At 46.6% G+C, this 12,826-nt stretch overlaps 1 protein-coding gene across 2 annotated transcripts in view; it reads right to left on the bottom strand.

Moving 5' to 3' along the window:
* Nucleotides 1-12,826, bottom strand: part of fras1 (Fraser extracellular matrix complex subunit 1) — a 714,708-nt gene that overhangs the window by 299,505 nt on the left and 402,377 nt on the right. For both annotated transcript variants that reach the window (XM_072496214.1, XM_072496215.1), the window contains exons 24-25: nt 3,770-3,910; nt 155-295 (exon numbers count right to left, since the gene is read on the bottom strand). In XM_072496214.1, the coding sequence (XP_072352315.1) occupies nt 155-295; nt 3,770-3,910 (282 nt within the window). The remainder of the gene's footprint in view (nt 1-154; nt 296-3,769; nt 3,911-12,826) is intronic.

Genomic DNA, 12,826 nt, shown 5'->3' with positions numbered 1-12,826 from the left:
TGCTCAGTTCCACACTGGACAATAGAGTTATAAACCAAGAAACCTCCAGAGCTGTAACTATGTTTTCACATACATCGTTGCAAGTATGTGAATACACTCTGCGGAGAATAAATTGTGACTTGTTTACTTTAGAGAATAAGATAATAAATCTCACCTATGCATTTTTGTTGACTGTGATTGGAGTAGTATCTTTTCCCACAGTCACGAACACACTGTGTTTCTAATAGTAGGTAAGGGGAATCGCATTGGCTACACACATTGGATTTGCTACACTTCATACAGCGTTCATTACATCCTACAGAATGAAAAATTAAAAACAGCATTTATTAAAGTTACAATAAATGTGGAATCATTTCCTGAGTACAAAGTTTTTATTAAGTGTCTTCATAAGTGTTGATGACAAGTGAAATAGCGAAAATGTTTTGGCAATGTGAGTTGAAAGCAAAATAAACTGCTGAATCTATCATGTACGTAGGAATGCTGTGGGAATACTCAACAGCTTGAATATTTTATAAGATGAATATTTATGATTTTGGAGGGGAATATTAATGCAAAATTGGACTGGATTTGGGTCAGGTGGGAAGTTAAATGGATAAAAGTCTGAATCCTTTCCCCCAACCTGCCTATTTTTGATTTGAACCGAGGCAGGACAATGGAGGTGGACCAGCCCCATCCTGAGGCTGGCTGACACTTCAAATTTTATAACCAAGCCTCATTGCTTTTCCCTATTTTAAATATACCGCTAAATGGTTGGGTTTGATCTCCCAGGTTTCTGATCCCATCTCACACCTCACCCCCCCCCCCCCCCCCCCCCCCCAACGCTCCCCCCACCCCACCCCAAATGGCAAACAATCCCCTCTGATGCTTCCAATCACCAGCTCCCAGATCTCTGACCCCACAACCCCTAAGAATCCAATCTAGTTCCCCCCCATCCAGGCCTTTGGTTCACTGTGGGAGGAAACCGGAGCACCAGGAGGAAACCCATGAAGGCACAGGTTAAAGTGCAAATTCTACACAGAGTTACCCAAGGCTGGAATTGAACCTGGCACTGTGAGGCATCAGTGCTAACCACCGTGCTGCCCTAAAATTACCCTACCCTGGGAGGCCACCTTAGTCACGACACCAGTGGACAAGAGAAGTTACGCTTTTTTAATGTTACTTTTGTAATTTGATACGGTAATCATCTGTCTTTTGTTTTTACCATTTGAAGTTGATGACAGGTCGATTTATATGAATGATTACCCATTTTCTGTAACTCGTTATGAAATATTCAGCATGTATGAAATGTAATTAATCATATTGTGCAGTCATGGTTAGTGCACATGCTCAATTTCAATCTTGCAGCCCACTGTGACGAATGGGGATCACTCATGCGTCGCACTCATGAGTCTAGGTTGCCTATCACCACCTTAGAGCCTCATCACGGGCCTTTGAATCCCTCCCCCACCCATTGCTCCTTCACATTAAAACCTACATACTACACATTAGTGGAAGGTAGACTTTCTTCAGATCTACAAGTGAGCTACAAATATTAAATAATAGGGGCAGCACGGTGGCGCAGTGGGTTAGCCCTGATGCCTCACGGCACAGAGGTCCCAGGTTCGATCCCGGCTCTGGGTCACTGTCCGTGTGGAGTTTGTGTATCCATTAATTGACACTGATATGTAAAGGGGCTTCAGGTGGCCTCTGTCAGGTGGTGTGTTGTTAAGAGTTTTGTGCAGAGGCTGTGGAAGTGAAATAAATGGTGTTTGGTGAAAAGGAACAAGACCGGACGTGAGTTTTGATGTCTTAGAGTTGAGTACAAAAATGAATGATCCCAAAGTGGAAGACATAATAAGAGCAAATAAAGCGTTGGCCAAACTAAAAATGCAGGAGTGTGTTTTGAAGTTCCCGGTTTTAGGTGACCTTAAGCACTTGAAACTCATAGTTTATAGTGATACATCCTACTCAAATTTATGTGATGGGGTTTCAAGTGCAGGAGGTTTTATAATTTTCCTTTTGGGGAACAATGGTAAATGTTGCCCAATTTTTGGGAAACAAAGAAAATAAGGAGAGTGGTAAAAAGCACTTTGGCTGCTGAGACGTTAAGCCTTGTAGAGGTTGTGGATATGGCTTTTTATAGAAGTATGATATTGACAGAAATTTTGGGTTTAGGGGATTTGGGTAATATACCTATTGACTGTCACATTGACAATAAATCCGTGTGGGAAAATGTGCACTCTACAAAAAGTGTCAATGAAAAGAGGTTACGGATAGACATCGCATGTTTGAAGCAGATGTTGGACAGAGGGGAAATAACAAAAATTAAATGGGTCGACAGGAGCTATCAACTGTCAGACGAAAAGAGGGACGAGTTCACAGAAACTTTTGGATATTGTTAATGAAGGGCGCTTGTTTCTCTGACTGTTTTTTTTTTCCTTCTCGTCCAAACAAAAAAAAAAAGGGGGGGGACATCATGTGTGTGTTTTTGAGTTTCTTGAAATTTTGTTTTCACCTAATTATCTTTTTTCTCCAAGGAAGGGGAGACTGTTAAGTAATGGGTTAAGAGACATTGCAATTAGTTGTCTCATTTATGTTAAGTAGCCATTAATTGACACTGATATGTAAAGGGGCTTCAGGTGGCCTCTGTCAGGTGGTGTGTTGTTAAGAGTTTTGTGCAGAGGCTGTGGAAGTGAAATAAATGGTGTTTGGTGAAAAGGAACAAGAACTTTAGACTCTTCATTTCACAGCAACTAAAACGTCTAACATTTTGCGCATTCTCCGTGTTTGATGGGTTTTGTCCCCACAACCCAAAGAGGTGCAGGCTAGGTGGATTGGCCACGCTAAATTGCCCCTTAATTGGAAAAAAATTACAATATATTGGGTACACTAGATTTAAAAAAAATAATAATTACACAATTAAGGATTTTCAGGTCAAAGCTGTGTAACAAGAAACTTCTGTTCATGAATTAAACATCTTGTGAATTCCTTATTTTGTCAGCCATGACACAGTACGGGTGGCACGGTAGCACAGTGGGTAGTCCCGGCTTGGGTCACTGTCTGTGTCGAGTCTGCACATTCTCCCTACATCTGCATGGGTTTCTTCCATGTGCTCCGGTTTCCTCCCACAAGTCCTGAAAAACGTGGTCTTAGGTAATTTGGACATTCTGAATTGTCCCTCCATGTACCCGAACAGGCGCCGGAATGTGGCGACGAGGGGCTTTTCACAGTAACTTCATTGCAGTGTTAATGTAAGCCTACCAGTGACAATAACGATTTTGTTTTAAAAAAATGATATAGACAAGGCATTTTGAGGAGCTGATTACTAATGGTATATAGAACATACAGTGCAGAAGGAGGCGATTTGGCCCATCGAGTCTGCACCGACCCACTTAAGCCCTCACTTCCACCCTATCCCCGTAACCCAATTACCCCTCCTAACCTTTTTGGTCACTAAGGGCAATTTATCATAGCCAATCCACCTAACCTGTACGTCTTTGGACTGTGGGAGGAAACTGGAGCGCCTGGAGGAAGCCCACGCAGACACGGGGAGAACGTGCAGACTCCGCACAGACAGTGACCCAGCAGGGAATCGAACATGGGACCCTGGCGCTGTGACGCCACAGTGCTATCCACTTGTGCTACCGTGCTGCAACCTAAGCAAATTATAATCAATATTGGCAATCAGTTCCAAAAGGATAAGCAACATTATTTTGGACCAGGATCTTTTCTGCTCCTGTCCTTTCATACATCCATATGTTACATACTGTAGAAACTGCATCAAACTCACCTATGCATTCTTCCCCCACTTTGTAGAAGCCTGTTGCACATTGCTCTACACAGGAGCCCTCTTGCAATACATAACCATCCATGCACTGCAGGCAGTCAGTTCTGAGTGGTCCCTTGCAAGCATTGCAGCTCCAGTCACATTCTATTAAAAAAAAGGTAGTGAATTGACATACAATATACAATAAGAAATCAAGACTAATAAATATTTGATTAGTTTGCATGGTTAGAAGTTATCCCCAAGAAGAGAGTGCCAACATTGATGACAACACAGATAACACCATTGATTACAGCGGTAGATATATTTTCTGGCTGCTAGTTAAGCAGCTCAGCTGACCCAGATATGCCACAAAAATAAATTTGCCCTCCCACAGCAGTCAATGGAGAAAGTATAGTGGCTTTTAGCAAAATAATAAAATCACAATTGAAACAAAAAACCTTTATTGATCCTTCCAGTTGCTGTAAAAAGGCTCTGCAATATGTAAACAGTAATTTCCACAGAATCAGGACAGCGAGCCAATACTGAAGGACCATTCCGTTCACTACTTTTGCAATACTAAAGAGCCATAATTAAAATAATTGCCAGAGATGGTTTCACAATCGACATATCTTGGAAAAATCTATATTTTACCCTGCGTACACAAACACTCAAACTGCATATACTTTAGCCATGAAGGCCACTGAAATCTAACTATTCCGGCAATTAAGATACACAGCACCATGGTAGCTTCAGCTCAGCTCAGCTCTGAAAGCGGAGGTCAAATATGCATACAAAAGCCTCAACATATAAATGCTCTCCCATCTGATACTTAGCCACAAAGACCACACAAGTCCCAAGTTAAATTGTTGTCCATGGAGTCAGCTGATCTCAGTTCTAGTGGCAATAGAGGCACCACAATTGAACTGAAAGAGAAAACACACCCAGGATTTCTGGTCCTTATTTTGTCCAAAAACACTGTTAAGACAATTGGAATGTATAAATAAACAGGTGAGGACAGCACGGTGGCACAGTGGTTAGCATTGCTGCCTCATGGCGCCGAGGTCCCAGGGTCGATCCTGGCTCTGGGTCACTGTCCATGTGCAGTTTTCACATTCTCCCCTTGTTTGCGTGGGTCTCGCCCCCCACAACCCAAAGATGTGCAGGTTAGGTGGATTGGCCACACTAAATTGCCCTTTAATTGGGAAAAATAAATTAGGTACTCTAAATTTATTTAAAAAAACAGGTGAGGACATCATTGGACTTGGCAATGATACCTCACCCTCATCACAAAACCTGCTAAAACTCAGCTGAAAGATGAGCATTTTGAGAAGTTACTGGTGGGTCGTTAGTGCCCAGTGCCGCAAGTGAAGAAATGCGGATGAAGAGGAGAGAACTATTGAACAGAAAATTACAAGTGAATTTCCATAAAGTTTCTCCTTGGTAACCTTGACAGATGAGCTGCAGCAACCCTGCAAAAATGGTGCAAATCCTGCAGATGTTCTTTTTCCAGGGTTTCCATGGTTCTTCCAACAAAGTTACAGAAGCCCAATGGGAGAACCCCTGGAGAAATTCACTGCCACACTGTACAGTGTTAGACTGCTTCTAAATTTAAAATGACACCATCAAACTGAGCTTAATAAATCACACTTTTTGGCTACAATGAGAGGAGATTTTCAAGATGGCACTCATATCTGTAATAAAGTAGATATGAAACACAGATGCTCAAGGGGGTGAATTTGAAATGAATTACGCATTCGATCCAATCAATTTTTAAAATGGTACAAGCTGCTGCTGAGCAGTTGGAAAAAGTGGTGGAATAAATGAGGATGATATTTGAAGCAAAGTCAAGAACTCATTTGGTTTTCAAAGTATTTTTAAATATTACTATCCAAGGTTGTTCAGATGTGCAGTATAAGAATGATAAATCAACATGGTTAAACGTCACCACCTGCACACAGTAGAAAATTGAAAATATGACTGTGGAAATACCTGGAGATATCCCATGCTGTAACACAGGTCAGTTCACTTTAGATGCAGTATTCTTCCTCTGCTGTTTCCCACTAGGAGTTTTGTCCTAAGCTTACTAACTACGGAGAAATTTCCAATCGGAAAAAGGTGGGATAAATATGCAGGTTTCAGTTTGAGATTATGGGTGGAATTCTCCCAACCTGCCTGTGGTGTGTTTGGAGGTTGGAGGACATGGAAAATCTAGCAGGAGCCAAAAATGCATAAACCTGTTTGCATAAAATCACGTTGAAATTCTTCCAATGGCGGGTCGGTCATCCTACTACCATAATTTTGATTCATTTGCATTCCATGAATGGTCATTTAAACAGCATACCAGCTTCCAATCATGCATCGTGCCAGAGGGAAATCACGCTGCATCAAACCCGATTGATAAAGCATGGCATGCACAAGGCAGCCCTCAGTTCGCTGGAGACTTTTGAGGTGAGTGCAACAAAGGCTACCTGCCATGGCACTGCGCTGTTCCTGATGCATTGTACACCACTCTGCCGAGACAGACCAGTTCCTGCCCTCCATCTCCATGCCAAGCTCGTCTTCATGGACAGTAGCATGCTACTGGACCCATGAACCCTCTATGCCATCTTCCAGTTCAGTACTGCCCCTGGGGTTGGGGAGTACAGGGGCCTTCTTCCCACCCTGGTGCCACAGTCCAGTATATATCTGGACAACAGCACGCTGCGGGACTCATGAAGCCATTGCAACAAAGGTCTGAAGTTCGACCGAGACTGAAGTGCGAGATGAGGCGGCTGGTGGGGGGCATGTAAAAGGAAGGCTGCATAAGAAAGGGGGTATGAAAGGGCAAACACGAGAGGGGCAATGTGGAAGGGGGCTGTGCAAGGTAGGAATGGGGGAAGGTCGAGGCTTATAATGGCAGGCAGTGGGGCAAGGAGATTGATGGTAGCAAAAGCAAGAAGACAGACTATTATCTGAATGGCTATAAACTGGGAGAGGGGAATGTACAACGAGACCTGATTGTCCTCGTACACCAGTCACTGAAGGCAAGCATGCAGGTGCAGCAGATGGTAAAGGCGGCAAATGGTATGTTTGCCTTCATTGCAAGAGGATTTGAGTACAGGAACAGGGGTGTCTTGCTGCAATTAACCACACCTGGAGTATTGTGTGCAGTTTTGGTTTCCCTATTTGAGGAAGGATGTTCTAGCTATAGAGGGAGTGCAGCAATGGTTTACCAGATTGATTCCTGGGATGGCAGGACTGACGTATGAGGAAACATTGCTGGAGTTCAGAAGAATGAGGGAGGAATCTCACCTATAAAATTCTAACAGGACTAGACAGGGTAGATGCAGGAAGGATGTTCCCAATGGCGGGTGTGTCCAGAACCAGGGGGCACAGTCTGAGGATACGGGTTAGACCATTTAGGACAGAGATGAGGAGACATTCCTTCACCCAGAGAGTGGTGAGCCTGTGGAATTCGTTACCACAGGACGTAGTTCAGTCCAAATCATTTTATGGTTTCAAGAAACAGTTAGATATGGCACTTAGGATGAAGGGATCAAAAGAAATGGGGGAAAGAGGGATTAGGCTATTGAGTTGGACGATCAGCCATGATCATAATAAATGATGGAGCAGGGTTAAATTGCAAAATAGCCTCTTTCTGCACCTATTTTCTATGTTTCTAAGAGGTCGAACAATGGAAGGCAGAGGGGAGGGAAGCTGGACCCCGACAAGACTGCATGAAATGCAGACAAACAAGGGGGGTCAAATGGAAAGCACATGTATAACTATAAGGGGATGAATGAACACTGCAGATTATGGAGTAGGGGCCTTTAGTGTGGCACAGTAGGGAAGGTTTGCATGAACATTGAACTGGTTAGGGCTGAATTGGTTTGTGGAGTTTACTGTTGTCCATCGTCCTCTTTGGAAACGGGAACAATGTCAAGGCTCCCATTAAGTTCAGGAATCAGAGAGTGCAGACATTCCTGCTATGAAATGGAAATGAGTCATAGATGGGAAGCAATCGTGGGTTATCTGGACATCACAGACTCTGAGGGATGGTTGCCGGGGAAAGGATTGCCCAAAACACTGCCTGATGATTCTAGTGCACTGCCCTCAGACTCCAGCCGAGGAAAGGTGCGATGCTGCTCACGTCACTACACGTCCCTCATAGAGCAGACCACAGGACATCTGAAGATGTGATTCTGGTGACTAGACTATTCAGGAGGTTCTCTGTAATATGCACGAGAGAGTTTGCCACATGATTGCAGTTTGCTGTGCCTTTCCCAATCTGGCTATGGAGGGAGGGGAGGCCCTGCAGAGGATACCCTGTAGGAGGAGGAACACTCCATGAAAGATGAAGATGAGAAGGTACAGGAAGTCCTAGGGGTGCTGAGGGATAATATGAATGCTTGAATGCCATGAAGACGGGGAGACGTGCGCATGATATCCTCGTAGCTGAAAGGCTCAAAGATCAGTTAAAAGAAGTTTGATCATCTGAAGACATCTCCTCTCGACATCCACGCCTTTTTGTGACTTCTGAGGGAACAACCAATCCATCGCTGAGAGGGTGCATCCTACATTCACATTTGGGCCTTAAGTGTTCACAACTAACTGGGGTTAGATTTTTGTTATGGTCACTGGTGTCCTGGTAAAATGCTCACTTTGTCAACTGAAAGTCCAGCGATGTGAGTTGAGGCCGGATGCTTCCTACAGCATGTAAGGATGCAGTCACTGCAGTGAAGGAAATGTGGACAAGCTAAGTCTTTCATCCATGTCTTGGTTTGGGTCACTATCAGTTAGGAAATCCAGATGAGGGGCGGCAGGTGGCGCAGTGGTTAGCACTGGGACTACGGTGTTGAGGACTCCGGTTCGAATCCCGGCCCTGGGTCACTGTCCGTGTGGAGTTTGCACATCCTCCCTCTGTCTGCGTGAGTTTCACCCCCACAACCCAAAGATGTGCTGGTTAGGTAGATTGGCCACGCTAAATTGTCCCTTAATTGGAAAATAAAATAATAATTGGATACTCATAAAAAATTTTAAAAAGGAAACCCAGATGCGCAAAGAGTCATATTGCTAATGAGCCTTCCTCAGCCATTGCTATTTCTTTTTTTAAAAAATATTTTTATTCTCCTTTTTCACATTTTCTCCCACATTTACACCCATCAACAATAAATAATAATCAGCAAGATATGTCAATCCCCATAATAACAATGATCCCATCCGCCCACCAACCCCCAAACCTCAGCCCACGTGTTTACATAAACAAATGACAAAAAGGAATCAGGAATTACCCATAGTCACCCTTAATCTTACACAGCCTCCCTCCCCCCCACCCCACCCACACACCCCCACCCACCCCCCCCAACTAATGTTCGATGTTATCCAGTTCTTGAAAGTGCATAATAAATAGTGCCCATGACTTACAGAACCCCTCCGAGCTTCCCCTCAGTTCGAACTTAACCTTCTCAAGGGTCAAGTATTCCAACAGGTCCCCGTGCCACGCCAGGGTACTGGGTGGAGAGGCTGCTCTCCATCCCAGCAGGATCCGCCTTCGGGCGATCAACGAGGCAAAGGCTATGATATCTGCCTCCGCTCCCGTTTCCAACCCTGGCTGGTCCGACACCCAGAATATGGCCTCCTGGGGTCCCGGGTCCAGTTTCACACGCACCACCTTGGAAATTACCCGAAACACCTCCTTCCAGTACTCCCCTAGCTTTGGACAGGACCAAAACATATGAACGTGATTCGCAGGCTCCCCCCCGCAACGCTCACACACATCCTCTACTTCAGAAAATCGGCTCATCCTCGTCCTCGTGAGGTGCGCTCTATATACCACCTTCAGCTGTATCAGCCCCAACCTCGCACATGAGGTGGAGGCATTCACTCTCCGGAGCACCTCACACCAGACCCCCTCCTCTATAACCTCTCCCAGCTCTTCCTCCCACTTTGCTTTGATCCCTTCCAGTGGTGCCTTATCCCCTTCCAGAATAGCTCCGTACACCGCTGACACTGCCCCCTTCTCCAGTCCCCTTGTCGTCAACACCTCCTCCAGCAATGTGGAGGCCGGTTCCTCTGGGAAGCTCTGTATCTCCTTCCTGGCAAAATCCCCAACCTGCATGTACCTAAACCCTTCTCCCTGCTCTAGCCCATACTTCGCTTCCAGCTCCCTCAATCCTGCAAACCGACCCCGAAGAAACAAATCTTTTAGCGTCTTAATCCCCTTCTCTTCCCATTTCCGAAAACTTCCATCCCACCTCCCTGGCTCAAATCTGTGGTTCCCCCGAATCGGCATTTCCCTTGACCCTAAACCCAACCCGAAGTGTTGGCGAAACTGCCTCCAGATTTTCAATGAAGCTATTACTACCGAACTCCCTGAATATTTCCCCGGAGCTATCGGGAGCGGCGCTGTTGCAAGTGCCTTCAGCCCCGACCCCCTGCACAAACTCTCCTCCATTCTGACCCACTGAGAATCCACCCCTCTGACCCAGCTCCGCACTTTCTCCACATTCGCCGCCCAGCAGTAGTACAACAAGTTCGGGACACCCAAACCCCCTGCCTGCCTTCCCCTCTGTAGCAGCACCTTTATCACTCTGGCCACCTTCCCTCCCCATATGAATGAGGTAATCCTTCCCTAAATCTCCCTGAAAAAAGTCTTTGGCAGGAAAATCGGTAGGCATTGAAAAATAAACAGGAATCGCGGCAACACATTCATTTTAACCGCCTATACCCGACCTGCCAGTGACAGAGGAAGGCCGTCCCACCTTGCCAGATCGGCTTTCACTCTCCCCACCAAACTAGTGATGTTGTACCTGCGAAGCCTCCCCCACTCCCGGGCAACCTGCAGCCCAGATACCTAAAATGAGACCCTGCTCTACGGAATGGCAGCCCCCCCACCCCTGCCCCCACCCCCGGCCGAGACACTACAAAGTACTCACTCTTGTCCAGGTTCAACTTGTACCCAGAGAAAGACCCAAATACCCGCAGTAGCTCCAATATTCCTCCTATCGACGCACTCGGCTCCGACACATATAGCAGTAAGTCGTCGGCATATAAGGACACCCTATGCTCTATCCCCCCCGCACTATTCCTTTCCATGCTCCCGAACTTCTCAATGCGATGGCCAACGGCTCAATCGCAAGTGCAAACAGCAGGGGGGACATAGGACATCCCTGTCTAGTCCCACAGTGGAGAGAGAAATATCTCAAACTGATATTATTTGTGCGGACACTCGCCTTCGGTTCCTTATATAATAGCTTTACCCAGTTCACAAACCTTGGTCCAATCCCAAACCGCTCCAGCACTGCCATCAGGTACCCCCATTCTACCCGATCAAACGCCTTCTCGGCGTCCAATGCCACAACTACCTCTGTTTCCTTTCTTTCCGCCGGTGCCATAACAACGTTCAAAACCCTCCTAATGTTCGAAAACAGCTGCCTCCCTTTCACGAACCCCGTCTGATCCTCCCCTATTACCTTTGGAAGGCACTCCTCCAGCCTACCCGCCAGTACCTTCGCCAACACTTTTACGTCCACATTCAGAAGTGATATGGGCCGATACGACCCACACTCCGTCGGATTCTTATCTTTTTTTAGTAACAGGGAAATCGATGCCTGCCCCAAGGTTTGCGGCAACACCCCCTTCCCTATCGCCTCCTCAAACATCCCCACCATCAGGGGTGCCAACCTATCCTTAAATTTTTTATAATATTCCACCGGAAACCCATCCGGCCCTGCCACCTCCCCCGACTGCATCCTCCCAATCGCATCCTTTATCTCCTGCTCCACTATTGCTCCTTCTAATGTAGCCCTGTTCCCCTCCCCTAGCCTCGGGTACTCCAACCCATCGAGAAATTCCTGCATCTCACGGTCTCCTCCGAGTGGCTCTGACTTGTACAACCTCTCATAAAACCTTGTTAATCAGCACTGGGGCCACCACCAACTTCCCTGCCCTATCCCTCACCTGACGAATTTCCCTTGCCGCTGCCTCCCTCCGGAGCTGACCTGCTAACATACTCCATGCGCCTTATCTCCATGTTCATAAACTGCACCCTTTGCTCGTCTCTGTTGGCGCACCGCCTTCCTGGTGGACAGTCGGTCGAAGCTCGCCTGTAGTTCCTTCCTCTTTTCCAGCTTTGCCGGGTCCCCATCCTCTGCATACCTCCTATCTACCTCCAACATCTCATCTATTACCCTCTGCCGCTCCAACCTCTCCTCCTTATCTACCCTAGCCTTAAACCAAATTACCTCACCTCTCACCACCGCCTTTAGAGCCTCCCAGACGACTGCCTTTGACACCTCACCCGTACAATTGAAACCTACATATTCCTTAATTACCTTTTCAATTTTCTCACAGAATACTTGGTTCCCCAAAAGCCCCACATCCAGTTTCCACCCCGGTCTCTGCGCTGCCCCCTTCTCTAGCACCATATCCACCCAATGTGGAGCGTGATCTGACACTGCAATTGCAGAGTATTCCGACCCCTTGACTCCAGCCAGCAAAGCCTTCCCCACCACAAAAAAGTCGATCCGCGAGTATACCTTATGGACCGCTGAGAAAAACGAATACTCCCGTTCCCTTGGGTGCAGGAACCTCCAAGGGTCCACCCCTCCCATTTCCACCATTAGCCCAGCCAGCGCCTTCGCCCCCCCTGATGGGACCAGCGAGCGCGGCCGTGATCTGTCCAACCTTGGCACCTGCACCAGGTTCCAGTCCCCCCCCACAATCAGCTCATGCGTGTCCAAGTCGGGAATAGCCCCAACCACCTTCCTCGCGAATCCCACATCGTCCCAATTGGGACCGTATACACTTAACAGCGCCATTAATCTCCCCTCCAATGCCCCTGTCACAATCACATATCTACCCCCCTGATCTGCCACCACCTTCTCCATCTGGAAGCGTACCCTTTTGCTGACCAGCACCGCTACCCCTCGAGCCCTTCCATCAAATCCGGAGTGAAACACCTGACTAACCCAGCCCTTTTTAAGTCTCATCTGGTCCTTCACCCTCAAGTGAGTCTCCTGCAGCATTGCTACATCGGCTTTCAAACTTTTAAGATGTGCAAGCACCCTTGACCTCTTGACCGGACCTCCTAGCCCTCTCATG

Source organism: Scyliorhinus torazame, chromosome 3 (genome assembly GCF_047496885.1).
Source record: "Scyliorhinus torazame isolate Kashiwa2021f chromosome 3, sScyTor2.1, whole genome shotgun sequence".
Classification (NCBI taxonomy): Eukaryota; Metazoa; Chordata; class Chondrichthyes; order Carcharhiniformes; family Scyliorhinidae; genus Scyliorhinus; species Scyliorhinus torazame.
This window is presented reverse-complemented; position numbering and strand designations above follow the sequence as displayed.